General features: G+C 38.3%; 3 protein-coding genes across 5 annotated transcripts; 2 read left to right on the top strand and 1 right to left on the bottom strand.

The window, feature by feature from the left end:
- Positions 1 to 696: 696 nt before the first annotated feature.
- On the top strand, positions 697 to 3976 carry dnase1l3 (deoxyribonuclease I-like 3). The gene is made up of 8 exons (XM_015381305.1): positions 697 to 837; positions 929 to 1017; positions 1106 to 1192; positions 1315 to 1436; positions 2068 to 2180; positions 2329 to 2486; positions 3722 to 3818; positions 3896 to 3976. The coding sequence occupies exons 1-8, from the start codon at positions 697 to 699 to the stop codon at positions 3974 to 3976; spliced, it is 888 nt and encodes a 295-aa protein (XP_015236791.1).
- A 239-nt stretch (positions 3977 to 4215) lies between these two features.
- LOC107088860 (DNA ligase 1-like) lies at positions 4216 to 8905 on the top strand. 2 transcript variants are annotated; one of them, XM_015381304.1, is made up of 7 exons: positions 4216 to 4350; positions 4571 to 4610; positions 4688 to 6349; positions 6420 to 6486; positions 6583 to 6649; positions 8381 to 8500; positions 8582 to 8905. In XM_015381304.1, the coding sequence occupies exons 1-7, from the start codon at positions 4348 to 4350 to the stop codon at positions 8696 to 8698; spliced, it is 2076 nt and encodes a 691-aa protein (XP_015236790.1). In that variant the 5' UTR covers positions 4216 to 4347; the 3' UTR covers positions 8699 to 8905. The 2 variants fall into 2 exon arrangements, with proteins under 2 accessions (XP_015236790.1, XP_015236787.1); XM_015381301.1 differs by having other exon boundaries at positions 6580 to 6649.
- Positions 8906 to 17726: 8821 nt separating this feature from the next.
- On the bottom strand, positions 17727 to 25828 carry LOC107088874. Of its 2 annotated transcripts, none has more exons than XM_015381325.1 (8): positions 25444 to 25828; positions 24539 to 24592; positions 24143 to 24454; positions 23669 to 23977; positions 21000 to 21314; positions 20772 to 20921; positions 20636 to 20691; positions 17727 to 19083 (listed from the first exon to the last, which is right to left on the bottom strand). In XM_015381325.1, exons 1-7 carry the CDS (start codon positions 25472 to 25474, stop codon positions 20648 to 20650), a joined length of 1215 nt encoding a protein of 404 aa, XP_015236811.1. In that variant the 5' UTR covers positions 25475 to 25828; the 3' UTR covers positions 17727 to 19083; positions 20636 to 20647. The 2 variants fall into 2 exon arrangements, with proteins under 2 accessions (XP_015236811.1, XP_015236810.1); XM_015381324.1 differs by having other exon boundaries at positions 17728 to 19080.
- Between the last annotated feature and the right edge of the window lie 351 nt (positions 25829 to 26179).

Below are 26179 nucleotides of genomic sequence, written 5' to 3'. Positions count from 1 at the left end.
AAAAAAAAAACTGTATAGTTCGGCAGCTCTATCAGGCTTGTTACTTATTTTATTTATTAATATATACATATACATAATATGTTAGTATATATATTTGTAATAAAGAAATTGTGTGGTTATATTATCAATGCCATCACTTTAAATTTATTTTTTATTTAATTTAATAAAAAAAATTCAAGTTTTGTTGAATAGTAAAAGTTTCAGTTGACTAAGGGTTAAATAATAATAATTGTTCTTTTTGAAGATGTCTCAGTATTATGTGGTAACTTCTGGCTGTGCTTATGGCTCATTCCATGCAATTGTTCCTGAAGCTAATAGATGTAGCACCCAGCAGCCTCTATTGTCTGATAATGCTCAGACTTTAGGGACAAACGGCCCTCAATGCTCCTGTCCCATTGTTCATTATGTTGTAGTTGTTCTAACTGTTCCAGATGAAGCTCCATTCTCAGAATTCACTGACTCAGCACATCCCCAGCACACAGCCCTTGTCTTTCAAAGCCACATTTACCTGTATGTTCCCCAAAATGAACAACTGTTCAGTGCAGAGCTGGATCTCTGCTGGCCTAAGGTCCATCTGCTGGTGATCATCTCCCTGAAGGTAAGCAGGGGTCCTGAGCATCGCTCTGAAGATTCTGTGACTCTTTCTGCAGCTGGATTTACTCCATTTTAAATTACAGAGCCTCACACGTCTGCAAGATGAGGATAGCCGGGCTTCTTCTATTTATTGGGCTGTGTGTGTTCGGTGTCACATCCTCTCTGAAAATCTGTGCCTTCAATGTTCAGAGTTTTGGTGAATCAAAGGCAAACAACAAAAGGGTCATGGGTCTTCTACTGAAGGTACCTGTAATCTGGTCTGAGTTTACAGCAACTTCTGCATCAACGTGAGGAAAACCAAGCGTTTGACAAATTCTTTAATTATGTCCTCAAGATTGTTTCTCGGTGCGACTTGTGCCTCATTCAGGAGGTCCGAGACTCTAAAGGAGAAGCAATAAAAGCTTTGGTTAAGGATCTGAATAGGTACAGACTTTTGATTTTCTGGAGAATCTGTAATCTGAGATCTGGAAGAAAGCTGTCACATTGATATCCTGATTATGTTTGCCTACAGATTCGACAAATCCAACTCCTATTCCTACGTGGAAAGTGAAAGACTTGGGAGGAAGACCTACAAAGAACAATACGTCTACATTTACAGGTGAGCAATGATTTAAGTCAAACTGAATTTATTGTGATTCAGTTGATTTGATCTAAGCCAGGTTCTTTGAACAAGCTTGGTACTGGAGAGATGCTCACATGCATCTCCTCTGTGAGCTGTAGGAAGAACATGCTGACGATCAAAGAGCACTTCCAACATCCTAAACTGGAGGCAGAGGGAACCAATGAGACTGAAGTTTTTTCCAGGGAGCCTTTTGTCATCCGCGTTCAGTCCCCCACTACATGTAAGTAACACATCAGCTCATGAAATCTGGGAAATAGGAGCCCGTTGCAGTATTTACTAATATTACCACTAAGGCATAATAGTTTAAATATTCAATGTTTGAGTTTGAACCACCTGTTTAGAGTCACGCTCCTCCATCTACCAAACTTTGACTAAACCATTTCATCACCTTAATTTTGCCTTCATGTGACTCTCTGAGTGAAACATTGGACTTGCTGGTTTGATTAGGATAATTTTCCTGCTGCAAAACCAAAGAGAGTTTCAGGAGCAGAGCAGAAATTATTCCCTATATAAGTTACTGCAGGTCTTCCAAGTCCTCAAGCAGCAAAGCAGCCCCAGGTTATCATATTACCATTGCCTCATTTGATGACTACTTAATGTTGTCTGACACACTGTTTTTAAGGGATATCTTTATATATATATATCATATTTTATTAACAGGGTGGTTACATTTGCACATACATACAGTAGATCTAGGTCTGTTTGGATAGAGTATATAAAGATATAAAGGGATAACAGAGCAGAGTTCATTCAGAGAGAAAACTTGATATTTGTAGAAAGATTAATCAATGTTTGGAAATATATGTGGTGCTTTGAGGTAAGCTTGTTATTAAATGTAGTTTCTTTTTCAGTGGTGAAGGATTTTGTCCTGATTGGGCAGCATACTTGTCCTAAATCAGCCATGAAGGAGATTGATGAGCTCTACGGTGTCGTCAAACAGATTCACAAGAAGTGGAAAACGGACGTAGGTCAAACTCTTCTGTTATCAGCCACGTCGCTCAATAATTCTGTTCTGTTTGTATCAAAAACATGGTTGGTTTATCTTTTATATGCATGCAGTTCATTACTATTCTCATACTTCCTCCGCTTGCTTCTTTTTGAAATTCCACCAGAATGTGATCATCCTGGGAGACCTAAATGCCGGCTGCAACTATGTCACCATTAAAGGGTGGAAAGCTGTGCGTCTGAGGAATAACCCCAAATTTCATTGGCTAATAGGAGACGAACAAGACACGACAGTCAGAGAGAGGACTCGGTGCGCCTATGACAGGTCAAACTCAAACTTACACATAGATTTTTCTTTTGTGTATAAATCTATTATAGGCATACATAAAAGATATCTAATGAGATATGATTTATCAGTACCAGCTCCATCATAATGCAGTCTAAAGCATTTGTTCATTAAAAAATTAACTACCAAGAGCTCTACAAAGATCTGACCTCATCGAAGCATTTATCTCTCTTTCTCACTTTTAAACAAAATGTTGAGCTCCATTATATATTAAGTCATATTTGTAATATGAGTGTTTGCAACATAGTATTGCTAAAGCATTTGGCAGCTTATTAGATTTCAAGAGACATGCATTAGTGCTTTGGGTGTAATAACATTTTTGGTCAGTTCTTCTCCCCTTGACGTACAAACTCTGCATAACTAGCAGCAAACAAAATGCTTAACAATGATTCTTGGGGCTAAGTTCAGCCTGAGAATATTAGGGCTTAAGTTCACAAGACTTAAGTTTAAAGGGAATGTTTGAGAGAGAAACCAGCAAATTTAATGAAGAGCATTTGAGCACCAGGCAGCTCTGTACCAGAAAGTAACAACAGCTGTTTGTCCATCGATCATCAAATGTGAAAATAAATAACAGAAAAACACCAATTTTAATTTAAACATATTGCTCTATGATGAGGAGGTTTTGGAAGCATTGAAAACACTTTTTTCACATCAACTGATCAGCAACAGGATTACTAATAGAGAAGAAGACAACAGGAAGTAGTAGGAAAATGATGGGTTATCATTAGAAGACTTATTTCCATGTGATGCTGTCACATGTCAAAATATGTGTTTGAGCTCGCCCCAAGGTCCTCCTTCCAGGGGGCCCCAGCTTTTTTAAACTGGCACAGGGCCTGGATGTTTGGTGGTTCCTTTCTTTGGAATCCAGACCCAAGGTGATAACATTAGAAAATCAAATCTGGAACATCAAATCAAAACAACTCTCAAGGAACTCTAAAGATCGTTAGAACATAGATAATCAAAATGTAGATTTTAGCCACATTATGGATAAAACTTCGTAACCAAAGCCTGGTAAAATGAATCATGTTAAATACATCTGATTCTTACTGGTTATATTTCTAAGATTATTCTCTTATCATCAGGGGAATTAAACATTATTTTAGCTTCAGTGAAAGTCATGATGGAAACCTTATCTGAAAGCCTTGTATTTTCTTTGTCTGATGGCTACCATTAATACCAGATAAAATAGGCTGTTGCAATGTTTTTCCACGCAGGATTATTGTTCACGGGCAGGAGATTATTTCTGGTGTGGTTCCTGGTTCAGCTCAAGTATTTAACTTTAAGGAGAATTTCCATCTCACAGAGCAAGAGGTATGTATGGCAAATAAAGGATTTTAACTTGATCCTGCTTGTATTATGATGATATTCATGTTACTTTGTCATTTCAGGCTCTTGAAGTAAGCGATCATTTTCCTGTTGAAGTTGACCTGAAACCCACTCATCGCTACCTACTCCGCAACGAGCTGTAGATCAATGCAGACCATCTTTATTTAAGCATATTTTAAATGAACACTTTAATTGTTGCTTTCTTTTAATTAAAATAAAACAATCAAGAAAAAAATCCTCTTATAGTTTTGGTATTTTTAGTCTCACTCCTAATCAGAGTGGCATTGCACTCATCGCAGTGGCGCCAGGGAACAATGTTTTTGCATGAAGCACCCCTTCGTTTTCATCTGCCGGAGTTTGAGTCGTGCCTCTGACACCAAACCCACATCAAAGCTGACATCATTTCATGAGCTCATGAAGGTACTTGTGCAGCTACAGACAAACACAACAACAGTTTAAAAAATTCACTTTGCACAGAAGCCAAAAAGATTTTTTTCCCTCTTCTTCATCATCTATGGTGAGTTTATTTAAAGTATATAGCTCTTGGCATTAATTTTCAGCTAATCTTTCAGTGGTTTTGTGTGAATTTATGTTCGGTCTGTTCGACAGGAAGCCACTTGCAGCCAAAGCTGAAGAAAGTTACTGTCTTTGTTTTTTAGAGGAGAGACTGTCTGTTGCAAATTTAAATCATTCTTCCTATAATTCTTGGTGTACGGTTGATTTGTGTTTTCATTCAGATGGAGGGTTTTGCTGATCTCCTCACTGATGCGTTTTCAGGTGAAAACATATTTTTGATTTTAAAAAAATGTTCTCTAAGTTTTAGGGTATTGGTCAACATATTTTTCTTCTTGCAGACAGTTCAGTTCCATCGTTTTCAACGGGAGATTTGGACTTTGAGAATTTATGTTTTGATGAGAAGAGTGAGGAGGAACAGGCAGAAAACCTAACGACGGAGGCAGAGGAGACTCAGCTTCAGGAAGCAACTGCAGAAGTTGCAGCTTTGTCAGAGGGCCCCCTTGCAGATGCACTAAACATGGAGGAGAATGCTTATGAAGAGCAGTCTGATGAGGAAAACAGTGAAGAGGATTTAGAAGGGATCAGTTTAAGCAGTAAAACCCTGGAGGGTGAAAACACAAGCACTGAAGGTGAAGAAGAACAAAAAGAGGAGGGGGCTGAGAGAGATGAGGAAGAAGATGATACACTGATGTCGATACATAGCAGTGATGTCTGTGATTTCAAAAAGGAGGATGGGATCATTGATGATGAAGACTCTGAGGATTCTGATGAACTTCAAGATAGTGACACAAACCAAGAAGAGGTGGACAGTGACAAGGAAGAGGACATTGAATGCAGACATGAGAAGACAGTGGAAAGTGCTGAAAGTGAGGAGGAAGAGGAGGAGGAGGAAGAGGAGGAGGAAGTAGACGGAGAAGAGGACTCCTCTGAATCCGAGTATGAAAACATGAAAACTGAAGAAGAAAACATTCATACTGAGGAAAAAGAAAATCCACACAATGCAGATCCTGCAGATTCTGGTTTGGAGTTTCCCTCCATATCTTTCCAGAATCTGCAGGATCTCATTTCTGAAGTAGATGGTGAAGTTTACAATGAGAAAATGTCAGACTTTACAGGTGAGGAGCACCAGGAGGCAGGTGAGAGCTTTGCAGAGTATCCCTCAGACTTTTCCTCTACTGAATATGCTAGAAACCCAGTTAACGCACAAAGAGCCTCTCCTCAGCCGGGGGAGGGAAAATACCTGGAAAGCACCGTTACAGAAAGCCTTTGGACCGAAACATCTGAGAAGGCTGATTACGGAGAGGAAGAAGAGTTCTTGTTCAGCAGAGACATGGAGATGAATGCCGATAAGATAATAGGATCAGATGAGACAGTTAGAGAAGAAGATGAGAAAAAAAACGATCATTTGTTGAGTGTGACGTGCTCTGATGATGAGGATAAAACAAGTGAGAGTGACTCTTACAGCTCCAGTGATGAGGAAGAGCCACTGAGACGAACCAGTGATGTATTTTCAGATAAGTCAAGGACCCTTTACCTTGAAGAAGACACCAAACTGGAGGACTTTAAGTTTCACAGTGGCAGCGACACTGATGACACCAGGAATGACAGATATGATTCAGCTGATTTCCTCAGATCAGCTCTTTCAGGGTCAGATGTATTAGAAACCAACAACTTTCTGTTAGAATACCTGCAGACTGCAGACGACACAAATTCACCCCCTTCAGATATAAATCAGCATCCAGAACAAGATGGTAACACCTACTCCGCAGTGCAGAGAGAAGAAATGAAAGTCGGAAGTCCATTCATCCACGGATCCATCGACGACAGCTTCTTCTTTAACGAAGAACCCAGTAACTTCCCCGAGGACGGGCAGGAGGAGGAGGAGGTGGAGGAGGAGGAGGATGAATATGAAGAGAGGAGGAACTTTGAACAGATGAAGCAGAGAATTGAAGCCTTCCAAAAGTTCTACAACGACAGCGATGACGAGAACGGACGAGAAGGTCAGTATTCAGGACACAGACAAATAAAGTGCATGTAAATGTCTCACTCTCCTAATGTGCATGTTTTCAGAGAGGCAGATCAAAGTTCAGTTTTGTGCAGAGCCCTTATCTCAAGTGAACTATTATGATACTGACAGGTAGGTTAAATTCAGCCATTTCTGCAAAGATCTGTAAATTCCAGCCTGATGGATCCAATGTAAAAAAGCTTGTGGTTGATTGATGTCTCTCAGCAGTGACAGAGACTCCCTCAGCACCGACTCAGACGGGGAGGAGGATAACGGCTCTCCAGTACAATTTGATGTAAGTAGATTTTCATTTTCACACGCAGTGCATGCAACAAAACAGTTCAGACAAAATCATGTAAAATCAATGATTGTTATTTTTTTATATTTTCTATGTTAAAACCACCAACTTTGGCCTTGAGGAACTTATGAAAAAACATTCACACCAGCCCTGTCCGCTTTAATCAAACAACAGTTCATTTGGCCAGAAAATTCAGTTCATTTAGAGAGGTATGAATGTGCAATTGAACTGTGATGCAGGTCAATAAATGTAGAATCAGATCCAACTGAAAACCCAATGTCTCAACTCGGTTGAAATGAATTCTGGCACGGTAGGCATACAGATGTGAGCTCCAAGCGCATTGGAGGCCGCTCTAAAATCTGTCATTTTACTGAAATTAAGTGATAACACAAATTAGGTTATAAAGAAGTACCTTTCTGGACATCTGTGCAGTCTTGACATCACTGCAATTAAGTCGACTGTGCCACTTCTCACATCTCACCACCTCATTTGGAGCTGTCTCACCTGCCTGGAGTGAAAACGCTCTGTGGTCGTCTATCTTGTTTTTCTCTCATGCTGAGCCCAGGTTGAAAGATACTTTTCTGGCAAACTTGCAAAAATTTTGCCATTCCATTATGTTTTGTTTTCAGGCACTAGGAAGTCTTTTTGTGTTGTTCACCAACCACTGCAAAGGTTTGTTTCGGTTTGACAAAATGCATGGAATGGAAACAACACCAGATGAAAATCTGAACCCTTATTGGTCCCTAATCGAAACTAATAGTTCAAGTCTACCGGACTACCAGGTGAGACGACTACCTCAGAAAAGTGGAAATGGGGGCCATAACAGGCTATATATGCTTTTGGGTGGGGATTGGCATCATAGGGGGATGGATGGAGCACTTTAAGGATCTCCTAAACCTGTTCTCTATGGATCTCTGACGTTATAAAAAAGAGGTTGGAGAGTATACAGTACTTATTGTGGAATACCACTTTGCAGCCTCGCTGGGAAAGCAACTCTATGTTTTGGGATTTCACTGCAACACAAATGCAGACGACCTGGTTTCTGAGTATAAATCAGCCTTTAAAGAAATATTAAGGAGCTCCAACATCTAGGAGAGCTCAGAGTAGATCTGCTGTTTCTCCATATTGAAAGGACTTATTTGAAGTGGTTGGGGGATCGAATCAGCATGTCCCGTTGGAGTCTTCCTTTGGAGGTTTTCATGGACTCATTCCACTTAATGAGTAGATCCAGATCTCACTATAGAGATTATCTTTCAACTTTTAGATGTAGTTTAGTAGGATTTTATGCGACAGACAGTGGCCTCTAAAGACAACTGCTGATGTCCTCCTTGTTTTAGAAGCCCTGATTCAAAGCACCAGAATTAAATATACCTTCTACATGAAGTTAGTAACTTAGTGAGGAACTATCTCAGCCAATCCAAAAGACAGGAGCTGAACTGGCCCTGTGAATACTGTCTTGAAAGCTCCCCTTCTCCATCTGTGATTTATTTAATTTCAGTGTAAAAAAAGGAGAATTCAGAAACTATAGTTAGAATCTGGAAAAGATTGGGAAGCAATGGGAAGGTTTTGATGAAATAAATACATGTTGCTCAATGGTGCACTAAAGGTTCCGATTTAATTTCTATTAGAAGGCAGCAACAACACACTTTTGTATATGTGGTTGTAGCATGGCAAGTTGCATTAAGTCTGCTTAACATGATTAACATGGAGGGATTTGTCTGTACCAAGGAACCACAGGAGCCTGAAGAAGAGCTGAAGATAAAACCTGTGTGTGATCCTCCGATCATTCAGCATGAAGAGAAGCCTGCAGATATTGATAACTCACAGACCTGCAAAGAAACACGCAAGGTGTGTATGTACCCACAGATCTTTAATGAAGGTGTCTCCTTTCTAGGCTATATTCTATATCACTGTCCTATGCTCTCTCAGTCTCTCAGCCCAGTAAAGCTGATTGCGGCGTTGGGAGCGGCGGCGGTGACAGGAGTCCTGATGTTCTGGCTGACTTCAGACCGACCTGAGTGGCTCAGAGAGCTTTTCCTCTTTTAGAAACTAATTTTGGCTACATTATCTTACATTTATTGTTATAATAAGATGAGAAACTGCTGTATAAAAAATGATGAAATGCCCTGTATATATACACACATTCTTATCTTTAAAGCTTTTATATGAAAAATGCTTAAATGTAAAATGTGACTTACCAGATACTTAAGCAGAATTTGTCACTAGATTAAGCTACAGGATACTCGTTTATGTTTATGTGTTAAAGGTTAGGTTACCTGTTGATGAGTTTGTACAAATTAATTGATTTTTTGGTTTGTTTTTTTGACGTGCAGTAATCTTGTTGCAATTAAAACATAAATGCTGTTCAACCAAACACAGATACAATAAAATATTTTTGTTCTTGAAATTACACTGAGTTTCTGCAGTATATGAAGCTTTTCAAGTAAAATCAATCACTCCACATGTAAAATGAGAATTTAAACTGTTTGGTAATTAAGTAAGGATTTCCACAACCCAACTTTACAAAAAAAATTAAATAAAAGTTTTTAAAAATCACAGAAAATACTAATTATGCTGCAGCTGGATGACTTCATAAGAGGTGCAGGGACAAAGCTGATTGGCTGGTTTTAGCAAATACAGCCAATATAAAGGGAGCAAACAAGTGAAAAAAGGAAAACCTAAATATATGTATTCATTGACAAACAGTATACATGTGTTAACAGTTGTCTAACGCTTAAAGAATAGGTTATTTAAATAGTTTGGTTTCCATAACCATTTTCTTAAAAAAGAGATTAATTTGTGAATAAAAAAATTGCCTGATATTATTATTAGATTATTTCTACTGACTTTACTTTGTTACACTATACATTACTCATATCTGCCTGGTGGTGGCGCTGCTTCGAGTCTGAAAACAAGCAAAACCGGAAGTGATACTCTGTTTAACTGAAAGTGCGCTTGTTTTCGGTCTGAGACCAATCTGAAAAGGCGGGGCTAGGATTCGAAAAGTAGCAGGAATGTTCACCGCGGCGAGCTGCCATTAAAATCTAGCTTTAGTATGTAGGAGGAGCCCGCTGGATTTTCTTTTTTGTGTAAACAGAAACTGTGTCGGAACTAAAGACAGAATCTATTAAAAAAATAGGTAGAAATGGCTTCGCTGAGTAACATGTCTGCGCAGGAAATCAGCGAGCTGCTAGATGAGTACGGGATCAAACACGGACCTGTGGTCGGTGAGTGAAGTTAGCAGCGTGTGATTAACCGTCAGTGTGTCTGAACCTCACAGGCCCCCCCACTGTCGTTCCCTCCGTCTGTGGGAAGTTTCTACCTGGGATTTGACTTCTTGGTTGAATGATATTCCTAATATCCTGTATGTAATGTTTGTTCCCTCACAGAAAGCACCAGGAATTTGTATGTGAAGAAGCTGAAGGAAGCCATGGCCAAAGGGAAGAAATCTAAACCATCATCTGACAAAACCTACTACAGAGAGGAGGGTGAGCTTTTACTGATGAGCTGCTGACTTGAACACACATCAGACTAAATCTGATGTTTTAGAAATGCATTAGTTTTAGAATATAGAAGTATAGTAACCGAATACTCTTCTCACAGGGTTTCTTTAAGGATTTCCCTATGTAAATCATTTACATAACAGCCATTACTGTGTTCCAGCAGGCCATGTTAATGAATTTTGATCTATGGCTGATGCCAGCATTTTAAAACCAGCCTCTGATCATTCTCCCACAGATTTATTTCTCTTATACCGATTTATCCACCAGATGAAAGCAGATGGGTTATTCTCCAGGGTCTAATCTTCCAGAAATCCTGGGTTATTTCCTTTGTAGGGCTGATCTAATGGCAACACATCCTCATGTGACTCAGTTTAGCAGGGCTTCTTGTCTTATTTCTAAGTCTAAACCTTACCACCCTGCTGAAGAAGTTTGTTCCCTTGTATTAGGATCTTGTTGTCTCTGTAGTGATCCATAAATCTTAGCCATAAGTAAAGGGTGAAACTTGATGAAGCAGCAGTTTTTTTGGCTTTGCTGTTTCTTCACAATAACCCAGAGAAGTAAATGTAATGAGGAGCTATCTCATTTTTTGTTACTGTCTGTCCAATATGTGACCTTGGATGAGCTTTCATTTTTTGTTGGATTTTTTCAGGTGGCGTTAAACTTAATTCTGTTGATTTAAAGGTGTCATGTTCTACTGTTATTAACGATGAGCCTTCCAGAGCATGTTTTTACTGTTTGATCAGGAAAAATCCTCTCAGATAGCAGCTGTGTTCCAATTCAGCGGCTGTGTCCTCCGAAGGCCAGATCTGCAGCCTATTACATCGTTGCGCTGCAGTGGTCTGTTCACATTTGAAGGCCGACCAATGCAGGCTGGACCCGTTCCAATATATAACCAAACTCTTCCAGCCATTTTCTTTTAACTTCCTTCGAAGGAGCCAGTCCAGGTAGGCTGGGTCCTTAAAGGATGCAGCCGCTGAAAGTGAACACAGCTAGCATCTAGCAGCAAACCACCTCATTCAGCCCTCTTCTAAATGAGCTGTTTTGTTTTCCAAACCCTCGCTCTCCCGAAGGCAGCGCCCCCCACAACCATGACTGCCAGTCAGAGTTCATAATGATGGCGGCTAGGAGAGCAAATATGACGGAAGAAAAAGGCCGACCTTAACGATAGGCTGTAACAGACCGCTCTGAGAGGCGTATTAGTGATGACAATACATAACAAAAAAATGTTAGGACTGTAAATTTACAGTCATTTTTACTATTTTTCAACGCTGCACTTATAAAAAGATAAAATTGTCCAGTGCGCTGTTTCCAAACGAAATTACTTTTTGTTTTACACTTGTGTAAACAAAATGACAAATAAAATCTGTCTAAAGTCTATAACAGGAGCAGCTTGACCATATACCTGCTCAATGCCATTTATTTATTTTGTTAAAGACAATAATCCAGATTTTTTATTCAATTAGAAATATGGAAAAATGTCGCTCTAATAATCTCAGTACAGAACCCAGAGAGTTTATTCTAAGCCTGTTTTCCAAGGGAAGGCTGGAAACCGTAAACTGTAAACAACCTTTTAATAAACAAACAATACACCCAGTAGTCAGTTAGCCTGAACTGCTGTGGCCTCTATCTGCTCTAATGGACCAACAGAGCTGCTAGTAAAAAAGGGATTTAACACAAGCACACAATCAGAGTTACTGCAGATGTTAAGAAAAGTCTCTCTGTGAAGAACAGAGATTATCCATCTTATAAAAAACTTATCAAAACAGCCGATGCCACAAACATTATCTGCAGTGCTAAGATATTTACAGGCTGAGGGAAAAAAAAGAAGACTTTTGTCTCAATGCAGCTATTAACAGTGCAGCTGCTGTGCTTGGCGTAGCTTAGCAGAGAAATGTGTTAGCTAAGATGCTAGAGGGCAGGTTTAGCCTGAGTATCAGGTTCATTTTTTGAACCTCATGCACAGGCTTCTGGACCAATATGGCTGTTGGAAAATGTTAAGTGAATTTTGCATAATATGGGACCTGCAAGGCCTTAAAATGTCTGAATATTCCTATACACTAGGTCCTTAATTATATTCTGTTACATCCTAAATTTGTACGTATGCTCACGTAATACATTATTTTTTATTTTTTAATTCAAATTTCTGTTCTTAAAAGTGTCTTATTTAAAAAAAAAAAAAAACATCAACTTAGTAGCATAACTGATACCGTTCAGAAATAATTCAGAAATAAGTCAAATACAAATTATTTTAATATTTAATTGGTCATTTAAAGGTCTTTGGAGTCCTAAATGTAACTGTAAGGAACTTGAATTAGAATTGGTTGGTCAGCACTTAATTAAAATGTTTAAATGACCGTTCATACTTTAAGAGTAGCAGATCTGAGTGGAAGAGCTGCTGCCAGACAGCAGGCTGTATTTGCAGGAATGTTATGGATGCGCTGGAGCTTTAAATTTAATATGATCTTTGTTTTTTATTACAGAAGAGGAGGTCACCTATGTTTACAGGACACCAGTAAGTATCTTTAAGCTCTACTTAAGGGTTTGTGTTTATCAAAGTTAGGCCTGGATCCTGCAAAGTGATATTTACTTCACTTTACTTCACTACAGTCAAATTTTTTAATATTTGTCTTGACTAAAATGATTCAATGTTATCTTTATTTTAAAAATAAATCCTAAACAAATGAACTAAAAGTAGAAACAGCTTATAGTGTAGATGGCACTACATGTGTTTAACTTTCTCTCTCTCCTTTCAGCCCAGAAGTGAGATGTATGAGGAAGGGTCAGTTTCTTTGTTTTATTTCCACACTGTATTTACTTAATGAAAGCAATCATAAACCAGAGTGTCTTATTGTTGTAGGGAGCCCTATATGAGATCCAAGACAGAATGGAGTGAGAGGGAATATCAAAACGAGTAAGTTATAATTCAGTTCTTGAAATTAAAAGGTTATATTATAACGAAAATCTCTGTCTACAGCTACACTGTCATATGATTGTCTGCAGGTCCTACTCCAGCTACTCGAAGTCAAAACCTGAATACAGAGAAAGAGGTTATACGTAAGTATCTGTGAAAAATGATTTAGTGTCAAGTGTAGCATCTCCTTCTGCTAACCTCCATTAGATTCTTCCAATATTACCCTAGAAGTTAAATCTTATTACATAGGTTCCTCAAATAGTGAGACAAGATGCAGAAACCGGCTTCCTGTTTTCGGTTTGTGGAACATGGCCAGTTTTTGCCAAATCTATATCAACCCAAAAGTTTAAAAAAAATCAGTCTACTGTAAATGCAGGTTATATAAAGACATTATGAAATCTACCTTTATTTTTGGGGGTAGACATATCAGTTTTACTTCTTTATCTAATATAGCTTCTGCAACCCAATTTCAAAAGGATCAAACAAAGTAGCTCTGCTGATGTTTCTTTTGAGCCTAAAGTCAGGTTCTCCTGCAGGCTCAGCAGAATTGTCTCAATTATAGAAAACCATCTTGCTTTTAAGTGGCTACTTATATCGCTGTAGCTTAGGCTTCGACAACTTTTATTGTCATTTTGTATACACAGAGTGTATACTTAACAACATTTTTTTTAGTATACACTAGGGTTGTCAAAAGTATCGATACTGAAACGTTGTATCCGGATACAATACTCGTTTTTAAAAGTATCGATACAGCCATCTAAAGTGCAGAATAGTGGAAAATGCACTTTCTGAACACTGTGATTTAATAATTCTGTGCATCTTTCAGTTTCAGACTTTTTTTGTAACAGGTGCAGCTGTTGAGAATTATTTTTGTTTAACCGGTTTGGCTAGTGTCATTGTTATGTCTGCAAAGCATAGCCAAGGAAGGAACACTTAATTTTAATTTTGTAAGTTTTTTACCAAGCTTGCTTAATATTGTGCACAGCATACAACCTCAAAATATTATTCTTATTGTTTTTTTATTTATTGTATTTTTTTAGTAATGAAAATATTTCTGTTGAACTTTAGAGTCTTTGTTTTTATTGTTGTGGTATCGAAAAGGGTATCGAGTATCAAATATTTTACTTAGTATCGTATCGAGTTGAAAAGTTTAGTATTGTGACAACCCTAGTATACACTAGCTATTAGCCACTTATATTTGCATCTGCAAATTTTATTTTTTAATTCTATTTCTCACTGAACATCCAAGTTTAATTCACTCTACATCTTTACTCGTACAAAGGGCTTCCGTTTTCAGTCTGGTAGCGTTTAGGATGCGTTCAGAGATGGGGGCATTAGCTGATTGCTGTTTTCAAATGCCTCAACAAATGCATTCATGTAGTTACTTGGTAGTTAGTTGGTAGTTTTAGTTACTTACTGTTTTATTACGTAAATTCAGAGGTGCAAAAGTACAGTCGTCAAGAGCTACTATCCTTTGAACTTTTTGTTGCGGCCCATTTTTAACACACCTGAATCAAACGAGTGGCTTGTTACCATGCCTCTGCTGAGCTAAATGAGGGGACTAAGCCTTTAGATTCACACTGCAGGCCTTAATGCTCAATTCAGATTTTTTGTGAAAAATTTTATGTTTTATTTTTTGCGTTGCCGTTCACATTTGCAAATATATGCGACTTATATGTAATCTCCTGATTGAACTGCATTCATACAACACAAGTTTCCCGCATGCATAGTAGAGAGCGAAATGACGTCACAAGCAAGCGTGCTCTGTGTTTACGGAAGTAAACATGGATGGGAGCTCTGGAGCACTTCTAGCCATCTTTCCCAACCTTAAAAAAAAATCAATCTTTTCAATATGGTTAAACATAAATACTACTCTCCGCATTATCATCCACCATGGTTGTTGTTTTTCTAGCCGCTTCTGCGTAGCAAGATGCAGAATAGTGACCTTTGTTGAGTATTAATGGCGTTCAGGTCGGATGAATGCGACCTGGCCGTTCAGACACAGGTCGCATTTAAAAAGATCCAGATTCATATGGGATTCAGGACCACATAGACAAGTGGCCTCGGTCGCACTGGAAAAAGTCAGATCTGTGTTGTTCAGACTGCCATAAAAAAGGTTCGGTTCCGGTTGGCTTTTGGGGAAAAAAAATCGTATTTGGGTCATTTCAGGCAGCTGTGTGAACGTAGCCTTAGAGAAGAGCTGCATTTAAATGTTACAGGAGGGCAGCTCTTGAGAAGTCGACTTGAGTGCCTCTGCTATAATGGTAAAATAAAGAATGCTGTAGTATGCCTAACTTTTAATTTGGCTGATTAATGTGACATAATTGTGGACTAATTCAAATCTGAATGAATCTGAGTGTTGTAGACTAAATTGTTATCTTTTTAGGTTCAAGTCGATACATGAGGAATTATCATCCATATCCTGACTTGTTGTTTCAGGCACAACATGTATGACACACCGTCCACCTACAGTAACTCCTACTTAAAATCCACAGCCAGTAAGTCGGAGGTACCAAAGGCCCAGTCGTCCCGTCTCATCCCATTGTGGCTTCAGCTCATCTTCTTCCTGGGTCTGGCAGTCTTCCTCTACTTGGTCTTCTCCAGCATGGAGACAAACGAATCAATCAAAGGAATAGTGTGATTTTTTTCTCTTTTTTTTTGGTTGGATGTATAGGGATGGTATACTTAATTTGCATTTAAAAATGGGTAAATGTATCTTGGAAATTCAGACTGCCTAAATTGTGGTTGATGCAATATTTGTCTTCTTTTTTCTTTTTGTAAGCTAAAGTTTGTTTGCACCTAAGCTGCAATTATTGCTAAAAAAGTACACCCTGTTAAATTTAGGTTTTACCTTAAAAACCATATAGTTTTTTATGTAACTTCAAGAGTACAAAACCTGTCTCTGCCATGTTGAGTCAAAAAATAAGGCTAACATGGAGAGAAAACAAAAAAAGCTGTTGATTTAATAGGAATGTCCGTTCTTTTTTGCATGACTCTACATGTAAGGGCAAAATACAACCTCCTTGATTCACTACAAAACGCCTGTGAGTCAAACTGCAGAACAAAGCAAGCTAAGTTTTTTTTTTTTTTTTGTATTTGGATAGCAGCTCTCCATTAATCACATAATTGTAGGGTTGTCTGATGCACTCCAAGTCCTCCTGCCATTTTGGCCTAGAAGAAGGAAATGCATTTTTACCAATGTTATGGATTTGGAAAAAGTAGAATTTTTATTGTGTTATTAAAATGTTGTGTTTTGATCTAAATGGATATTTCAATCCTTAAAAAGAAATCCCAGTTCTAGTAGAAGCCAGAGGATCCCATCTGTGTAACATCTGAACTCCCAGGGAAATGTCTGCACACTAAAGTAATGGGTAGAAAATTTTACTAAAAGCAAATTTTTTTTTTTTCCAAAAACCTTTTCTGAATTCGGATTTGTTTATTCTTCTGAATTGCATTAAATTTTAATATTTTAAGCAGCAACATTGCCTCCTTTTTGCTGACGATTACCATTAATATATATTTGGGAAAGACTTAAATTCAAGTGCCTCTACATTTTAATATCGATTCTGACGAAATTGTAAATTGCATTCAGTGTTCGACACACGAAAGGTTTTTCGAAGTAAAAAAAATTCTGTGATGCTTTAAAGTTTATGCTTTTCACAGAGGTGCAGCACTTTTATACTACATTCTCCACATATTCAGAGGATGTAATTTGTTTTGTACTTGGTTTTCATAAATAAATATAATAAAGAGCTTGTAATGTAAGAATTTAAAGTTTTAAGTCTTTTATTCAGGAACAAAGGTGCCTTAGACTTGGATAACTCATACAAAAAAAAAATAGCAGGCTACCAAACGAGGCACCTAGCAGCCTTGTGTTGTAGTCTGGTCCAAAGAAAAGTACCATCAGTAACTTGTTTCCATTGTCTAACACAAAGTTCTCACTTTATTTTAATCAACTATAGATTCTATTTAAAAAAAAACAAGTGCATTATGGAAAAGAGAAAAGATGCATAGAAGTGTTAGTCTTGAAATACATTTTATAATAGTTATTGTTCTGAGAATAAGTGCGTAGATACTGCTGATAAAATGTTCACCAGCTCCTTGTTTCAGAAAGTGAGATGAAACTATTCTGAGTAGTGTGCAGTTATCTTACAAGCAACTAATTTGAATTTGTGATATTCAAGAGTGATGTCAGTTCAGGGTAAACAGGGGCATAATTTGAAGCCATGAATGGAGTGCAGAAAATATAATCCACCATAGCAACGGAGGAAATAAGCCTCAAGATGTAACTCTGCAGAGATCAGTTGGTGCATTAGTGGTTGATAGAGAATTAAGTTTTCTACTTAACCCTACTTTTAATTTAACATTAAAAAAGAATGTAATTCTCTGTGTGTGAAATATGTTTAGCTTTAAACCAGCAGGTACTAAAAGGATTTAGTACTAAATCAAGATCAATTTAAATAAGGGATGGTTCAGTTATCAGCCTGTCGTGCTTATCCCTGCTGGGGCCATGAGGGGTGCTGGTGCTTATCTCCAGCAGTCAATGGGCGAGAGGCGGGGTACACCATGGACAGGTCGCCAGTCCATCGCAGGGCAACACAGAGACAAACAACCATTCACACACACACGCACACCTAAGGAGAATTTAGAGAAGCCAATTAACCTAACCGTCATGTTTTTGGACTGTGGGAGGAAGCCGGAGTACCTGGAGAGAACCCACACATCCTCAGGGAGAACATGCAAACTCCATGCAAAAAGACCTCGGTCGGGAATCAAACCTGGTGCTACCCACTGCTCTACAGTGCAGCCCCCAGTTTTACACGCAAAGTAAAATTAATATGTATGTAGTTAAACCGTGGTTCATGAGTTAATATGAAAAATAGCAAACATTCAGCTGATACTAAGATTTGTTTCTGTCACTTCCTATGAAACAGCTGGACGAGGTGTATTTACAAGTAAATGTGTTTAATGAAAGAGAACACCATATATGCTACCACTTAGGCCTGGAAACCCTGAAATACAAAAATGTATATTGTTTGAAATCTCAAAATGTGATAACAGCTATAATATTTTCACTGATAGCTGTAGAATTTTTATCTTTTCTATCTTGTGGATTTAAAACAAGGAAACAGAAAACTTTGTTGTTGAGGTGTAATAAACTTATTATACAACGCTAAATTTTTCAAGCTTTTCTGTCAGCAAAACTCATTTATAAATAAGGACTGATCAAAACTAAAACTATTTAGGTGAAAAAGACTAAATGAGTACTACATGACACTATTTATTAATTGTTTTCGATCCGATGGCAGATTGAGCTGACACTAAGTGCAGCACAGAGTACTTGTTTTTAATTTTATCAAGACTAATTACTGACTCTGGTGAAAACCGTGATGCTAAAGAAAAATCTATGAATCCGTATGTAAAATTCTAAATATGTGGAGGATAAAGAGTCTTTGCTCTCCAACATCAGACAAATGTTTTTAATCTCAGCTCAAATGTGTGACAGACTCAAGATGATTTCAAGAAATCTAAATCCCAACTAGAGTTGGTTCACGAAGTAACTGGATAACCGGCTATGTGGCTTTTTGAAACAAACAAATAAAAATCCAGTGATTTACCCCATAACCTATTCTGAGTTCTCACTTATCCCACTTTCTGAAACGGGGTCCTGGTGTTAGTAACAACATAAGTAATGCATACAGAGAGAAACCAGAAAAAATAAACTTAGACATGTTAAAAGTACAGTATGTTTACTATAAAAAAAACCCATTATGATCGCATGGTGTGGAATATCACCTATGATGTTTTCCCATAAGGATGCAAAGCCAATGCAGTCTCATAAAGTGTCGCTGTAGTGTTGAATAAGAGTCTGTCTCATCCAGACTGTCGTAAAATGGCTCCAGCAACCATCAGTAGCTGGTGATTAGCAGGTTTCTGGCTTCTGATGCATATCTGCTGCAGTTCAAATATACCTGGAGATGGTTTGATGCCTCATGATGTCCACACCTTTAAATCTGCTTAAAATAATAATAAGAGGAGAATCTGATTAGCGCAATGAAGGTATAAATAAAGTAACAAGTGCTTTAAAAATATCAGCTGAACCTTTTCATTTAAGACATGCAACCTTCTTTTTGCTTGGATTTTATGGATAGAGTCATGGGTCATACTACGGAATGAATATGAACCCCGGTTTGACTTCTGGTTGTTGCATTTAAAATGTACATTGTATTTAGCCCTGTTTAATCAAGATTTTCTACAATAACCATTTACTAAAATTACACCTGCAAAAATCGTGGTTATGTCTCCACCAGCTTTGCAAATCAACCCACTCATATTTTTGCGCAACGCTCTTTGGAAACTAGCATTAGAATACTTTGAATTTTAGATTTGGACCTTAAAGGGAAATGCTGTTTTTGTTTTGTTTTTTCTTTTACATTGGGCCCTTTGATTTTACGTTATTACATCATGTTCTAGTCACCCATAGGAGTTTTGTGTCATTTGGAGCTGTTCTGATGATATTCCGTTAGGTTATATCCAAGTAACGTCTTCCTATGGGCAACGACTTGAAGGCACAAACTGAACTGTTCATAATTTATTCTTTATTGTACGCCAGCATTCATAACATGTAAGCGAATCACTGTCCCCCAGACATCCGTGGTTATATTTTTTATATTTATATCTTGTAAAAATGAAGCGGCGCTTGTATGACGTCATCCGCACATGCCGGCTACCGTTCGTTCATCCTGTCCGCTGAACTGCTGCTAGTTTTATTCACATGCCTGGAAGATGTCTAGTGCTACTACCACAGATGATCTCGCTCTCAAAAAGGAATGGAACGATTCAGATTAGCTCGCCGAATGAATAGAAGGGGTAGAGCGTAGCCGGCTGTGGCCCGGGCTGCCTGTCACAGTCTCCAGCTTTTCCACCAGGATTGTATTGTATTCAACTCCAGCTATCCTACTCATAACTCAGCCCAACAAAACATCTTTATCCACATTCTTTCAATTCTGCTAATTCAGATTTTATCTTCTTTTTGTAGTTGCACCACTGAGAGATTGAATCACAGGAGCACCCTCTAGACCTGTGTATAACGATAAAATAGCTTAAATGAATTAAAATCAAATAATATTTTATTACTATTTGTTCCTTCATAAAAAAAAAAAATCCCATAAAAAAGTCAAATCAGATCAATAGATATCATTCTTCCCCTTCAATAGAAATTATAATAAATGATCATTATCTGCTGGTGCCCTTTGAAACTCAAGATTTTAATGAAATGGAAATCACCCATGTGAATCTCATCCTGCTGCTCGTTTGACAGCATTTGGGATTATCCTGCAGAGCCTGACCTGCAGCAACCATTAGCTAATTGCTTTATTAAAAGCTACAACAGGATAAAAAGGGTGTCAAAAAGAAAAAGAAAAGTGTTTTAAAGTCAGACACTCTGTTTATTATATGGTGGATTTAATTTTCAGCTGTAAAATGTAATAATTTAAAGCTAAAATGAAAAATTAACAAATCTTCTCTAGGAGTTCAAAGGTTGCACTTAAGCAGAGAACTATGGGTTACCTGCAGACTCCGTCATAGCTTATCTACTGATAAGGCAACGTAAGTGTTGTCCACACCTGTGAAGAGAAGAACATGTGTAAGTCTAATTGGACCCACAGGAGGAGTTCTAGAGCCTTGATGACAGAGATTAACTCACAGGTTCTGGTGTCCCGCTCTAACTCAGAGGGCTTCTTCTCCTTGTTACACGAAACCTTCGCCACGGCTAAAATAATGATGACAGCTACGACAAAAGTCACCCCAGACACAAGCCAGCTGATCACCATGGGGCTTAGGAGCGGGTCTGGATCTGAAAGTAGGAGGAGTCAGGCCCAAACTTTATTCTGAACACCCAGAATCCCATCTAGACAATTTAACACTGCCTCACCTTTAACTGCTATAGGTAGAGGCTGGCTTTCTCTGGAGACAAACGTACGTCCGCCCAGCTGGACCCGATACAGGCAGTAATAGTACCCCTCGTTGGAGCTCTGGGCGTTGGGGAAGGTGAAAGTAACAGACTGGGAGGCAGCTGGGAGTGACTGCCGGACCGTGCCGTTGGAGCGGACCAATCGGAGCTGGAAGGAAGCGCCAGGGTACTGTCGGGGGGTGGAACAAGTAATATTAAAACTCTCGCCTTTGATGACAGAGCCTGGCGGGGCCTCAGAGGAAGTGTTGTACCAGTGCTGGGGAGTCAGGAGGTCAACTGCAAAAGATTAAAAAAAGAGATTGATCAAACAAAACAGCAGAAATTAGATAAATGACAAACAAACCAGAAACTTTTATGAAAAATATATAAGTAGTTGGAACTACAAACTAGTTAACTACCAATCTTAGAGAAGTACTCATTATTACTGAACCACAAAAGTCAACATCCCAGCCTGCAGGGACATCAGGCTTAATTTAAAAATTTGCTGTGATAGTTTAGCTTAATGTTTTTGTTTGTCATCCATCTGAAAGGGAAACCTCTGTCCCTGTATACCCCGTATTTGACCTAATGTCTCTTCCCATCAACTTTAACCAGCTCCTATATCGCTGCTAATGAACAGCAGCACCACAGCATGATGCTGCCACCGCCTTGCTTCACATGAAGAGATCACATGCAGGGTGATGTGTTGTACAATTGAGCTGCCTCACATAACATTCTGCCACCTTTTTACGTTGATCTTGTCTTTCTGACCTAGTACTAGGGCCGGGTAGCAATTCAAATGTCAAGAATTGATTCAATTCAAATTCTCTAGATTCAGAAAATGGATCTGATCTGACCTCAAATCCAATAGCTAATATTAAAATATAATGATATATCTTTTTAGCCTGGATTACACCACTAGGTAGAGCTGAACCTTTTTTTTTCAGATAAATCGAGATTATTAAAGTTTTCAACCCTTTGATGCGTGTTGTTGCTGATAAGCAACAAACCACTTATATATTACACTGCAAAAAATCTAAATCTAAGTAAGACAATTTTTCTTAAAATAAGAGCATTTGTTCTTGAATTGAGCAGGTAAGTGAGACTCTTTGCCAATGGAACAAGAGAATGTACATTTAAAAAAAGAAAAAAACAACAACTGCAGTCTCTTATTTCAAATGCATAATATCTAATTATCTTATTTCCATTGGCTGATCATCTTATTTCCCTAGTCAGATTAAGGGTAAATACACTTATTTTAAGACAGTTTTACTGATTTTACTGGCAAACAGCCGCCATAGAGTTTTTGCATCAGTGCAGTGCTAGTCACAGCATATGTAATTATGTAGTTATAACTGTTGTTACAAAATATATTTTACCTTCATTTCTATTTATTTAGTAACATGAACTATTTTAATCTGGCATCTCAATGAAGGAGAAAAACACACACAAAATGTCTTTTTATATATACATGTATATCAATTCAGGCTTCAAGGGGTTAAATAGTCATCAACTAATTTGATAATCAAAGTAAATGGTTAGTAATGCCACACAGATTCTTAGGTATGCTATTTCCTAAAATAATCACTTACTTGCAGCAGTAATCAAGACAAAACTCTACAAAAAATGAAAACATTTTCCATTTAAGATTAAAAATATAAATTTCATTAATACATTTAAATTAACATGTGCGTTTACTTAATGACTAAAATTCACAACAAAGTTTTTTTTTGTTTCAAACGTTGATTTATTTAGAAATGTTAACTTACTAAAAGTATACCCTTTGTACGGAACAGGATTAGGGCCACTGAAAAAAAAAAAAAGTTAACTGATTTTTAAATTTTATTTCAGTTTAGTATGGGGAAAAAAGTCAGAATTCTGAGAAAAAAGTCAGAATTCTGACTTTTTTCCCATACTAAACTGAAATAAAATTTAAAAATCAGTTAACTTTTTTTTCCACTGGCCCTAATCCTCTTCCGCACATTTGAGACCAACTGATTAATTAAAGAAAATAATCAAAAGATGGCTGCAGCCCTTTTGTGTTGTTATGTTAGCATATTGATAGTAGTATTATATTCACCATCAACAGAAAAATTAATAAAGTAATTGTAGCCAAAGGAAAGTATTTTTTAATCAATCTTTAACAGTATTAATCAATCTTTAGGAATTAGTAGGAAAATCAACTCAGAATTGGAAAAAAAATAGATTTCTTTAACACGGCCCAACTAAGGACTCCTCTAATAACACTACATTCATTAAGTTCACTATAAATAACTAACCAGTTATACTAACTTACATTCTTATTGTGTGAACAGCAACTTCATGGTAACCACATGAGTCATACTCTTTCCCTTAATAGATGATGGATCAATCAGAGATATTTAAAGGAGATCGTTGTCCAACACCACCCTGCTTTAGACTACTTTCATCCTCTATCTCCCTGCTGTGTTCCTTGCTCTCCAATAAATCTCTCCCTTTCACAGAACATCCATAATTATAGTGACACTAAACTGAAAACAGCTGGATCCCATTTCCCTGTTTATGTTTTTTTAACATTAAAGAAGAAAATGTGGAAAAACTTCCAAAGCAAGAAGAGCATAAAAACAAATAGTGATCAAATACTTATACAAGTAAGACAGATTCCCACTCACCCACAGTGATATTGACAGGATGGCTGGGTGGAGATGTGATCAGGTGGGGAGGGAAACCCCCCTTTATGTTGTACTGGCAGCTGTAGCTGCCTTGCTGATAGGTTTCCACATCAGATAGAACGAGGCTCACTCCGATCTGCGTCGGGTCAGCGCTCTGTGTGACCAGTGGCGTATCGACTCCATGCTTGTAAAGATGGACGTTGCTGACGCGGTTACGAGGTTGGATGGTGCAGTAAAAGTAAACGGACTCCCCCACAGAGAACACATGATGAGGCGACAGCACTGTGAGCCTGGGCTCCATTAGACTACCTGAGAGGAAAACAGGGGCACGTTTCAGATGCTTACAGTGGAATCCAGGTGTTTATAAACGATGCTTAAAAGACAAATGTCACGCCTCCCGCACTGTGTCAACAGTGGTTTAGCAGACTGAATTACGCTCTGTGTAATTCTATCCGGCTTTCCCGGCTATCTCACCTGAGCATTTCACACCAGCATCATTCTGATGGGTGCAAATGAAGGCGTTTGTGTTAATAAAGGCATCACAATGGATCAAACTGGATTCATGTCCTTTGCAATGAACAGAGACCAGGGCAATGTTTCCACTGCCTGGGCCAAACCCGCTACCGCGAACAGCAGATTCGACGAAACCACAACCCAGCTCCGAGCAAACCACACTAGCTGCCTGCAAATTCCAGTCACGGTCGCAAATAGTCCCCCAGCTGTCATGAAGGTTTACTTCGACTCTACCAGAACAGTGATCATCCCCGTTCACTACTCTCACCCCACCTGTGGATCAAAGAGAAAACGAGAATAGACAAGAGCAGCAACAAAGGAAGTGGATGAAGTCTTTAGCGTCAATCCAACACTCACCATATGCACCAACCCCGAAAGCTCCTACTCCATTGCACAGAGCAGCCAAAAGGCCTGTGAGGGAAAAAAAAAAACAAGCAGTAATAGATTTATCTGTAAAACTATTGAAAACAGATTTGGTCATTTATTTTCAGACTATTATCCTCTGATAAGTAATTAAGTTATTTACAAGTGGTAAACTAAATTTCCAATGTTTTTAAATCATACTGATAACACAAACCAGATTGAGCCAATAATACCCATATGCTGGAATGCAAATTTGGCAGGGAACATAGGGTGAAGTGCCCTGCTGAGAGGCCTGTGACAGGAGGAATAGAACCAACAACCTTAAGATATACTTAATATCAACCCAACTTTTCACACCAGTCTGATTTGTTTTAGTTTAATCAATGTGAGCATTTAGCACAATGAGGTTTTTGATTCAGCAAATGCACATATCCACTCACACTGCACCAAACTGATCAGGTCAATGCATGTTTTTTTCCCCACAATGTTTACATTTGATCACTGCCGCACTTTAAGAAACTGGAAATGCAATGAGAGCTGTACAAAACGAAATGTGTAAGTCACTGAGCCAGGTTTGAGTGGAAAAGGAGATGTTCCTTCCCACTGTTGCCATATGCACACAAAGCTAATGCCTTAATGTAAATTGGTCAGTTTTTTAATACCAACTAGGATAATTATAATTTCCACGAATAAACAAACTAGCACATTTAGATCAGGTGGGGTTAGTAACATTTTCCCTCAACTTTATTATATTGCAGAAACAGCTATAAAAATATTTTAAAGTCCTTCTACATCTAACAGAAAGTTAAAACCCAAATGTTAGCTGCTAATCGTGTTGCATAATCATGTAAAAACGAATATAGGGAGCGACACAGTGCTACCTAGCAAAGCTACCTTACCTGTTAAAATGACACGGAGGAATCTCAGCATTGTTCCCTCAGCCTCCCAACAGACATCCGGCTGTCCTGGTGAATGAACCGCTGACAGATGCTGAAAAACATCCGCTAACCGGAGCAACAATGGACACAACGCGGAGGGAAGCTAACGGCTAACCAACAGCTGGAGCGAAATAGGAGACATTATCCTGCTAAATATGTTTAATCAACGTTTAATAACGGCGTTAAAGTTAAGTTACGGAGGTTTCTAGAGAAGGCCTGGGTGGTTGTCTCTCTCATAAGCTTCACTTGAGCTGTTTTAGCTCCAAGCCGCGCAGTTCTTCCAGACTTCCCAGTTGATTTTCCATGCGGAGCCTCATTTTCCCCCTGCGACAGGCAGAGGTCAGCACCAGCCGCAGCTTGAGCTGCAGCCTCCCACTTCCGGGGGCTCGACACGCAAGGGGGCGTGGCTTCAAATTCAAAGCAGGCTTTAAAAGAACAAGAATTTATGGAGGACCACTTGTGTCATATTTAAAAATAATTACATAAATAAATAAATACTCAATACTTTTTCCGTAAAAGTTTAAAAAAATAAAAAAAACAATCCACTGGACTTGGTTTCCAAGATTTGAAGACGTTTCGCTTCCCCTCCAGGAAGCTCTCTCAGTTCAAATACATAAATAAGTATACAATCAATTAATTGCCTCCAAAAATACCGTAAACAAATACATGTAGTTAGAATTAGATTATACAGTGAGAC

This window comes from Cyprinodon variegatus, unplaced genomic scaffold (genome assembly GCF_000732505.1).
Source record: "Cyprinodon variegatus isolate N-32 unplaced genomic scaffold, C_variegatus-1.0 Scaffold231, whole genome shotgun sequence".
Lineage (NCBI taxonomy): Eukaryota > Metazoa > Chordata > Actinopteri > Cyprinodontiformes > Cyprinodontidae > Cyprinodon > Cyprinodon variegatus.
This window is presented reverse-complemented; position numbering and strand designations above follow the sequence as displayed.

Bases quoted from the DNA above. Each gene is read 5' to 3' on its own strand.
- LOC107088860 (XM_015381301.1), top strand. The intron at 6,350-6,419 runs GTCAGTATTCAG...GCATGTTTTCAG, and splicing joins TGACGAGAACGGACGAGAAG to AGAGGCAGATCAAAGTTCAG. The intron at 8,501-8,581 runs GTGTGTATGTAC...ATGCTCTCTCAG, and splicing joins CCTGCAAAGAAACACGCAAG to TCTCTCAGCCCAGTAAAGCT.
- LOC107088874 (XM_015381325.1), bottom strand. From the start codon at position 25,474: ATGCTGAGATTCCTCCGTGTCATTTTAACAG. The intron at 23,978-24,142 runs GTGAGATAGCCG...TTTTCCTCTCAG, and splicing joins TGCTGGTGTGAAATGCTCAG to GTAGTCTAATGGAGCCCAGG. The intron at 21,315-23,668 runs GTGAGTGGGAAT...AATCTTTTGCAG, and splicing joins TCCTGTCAATATCACTGTGG to TTGACCTCCTGACTCCCCAG.
- dnase1l3 (XM_015381305.1), top strand. From the start codon at position 697: ATGAGGATAGCCGGGCTTCTTCTATTTATTGGGCTGTGTGTGTTCGGT. The intron at 838-928 runs GTACCTGTAATC...TATGTCCTCAAG, and splicing joins TCATGGGTCTTCTACTGAAG to ATTGTTTCTCGGTGCGACTT. The intron at 3,819-3,895 runs GTATGTATGGCA...TTGTCATTTCAG, and splicing joins TCCATCTCACAGAGCAAGAG to GCTCTTGAAGTAAGCGATCA.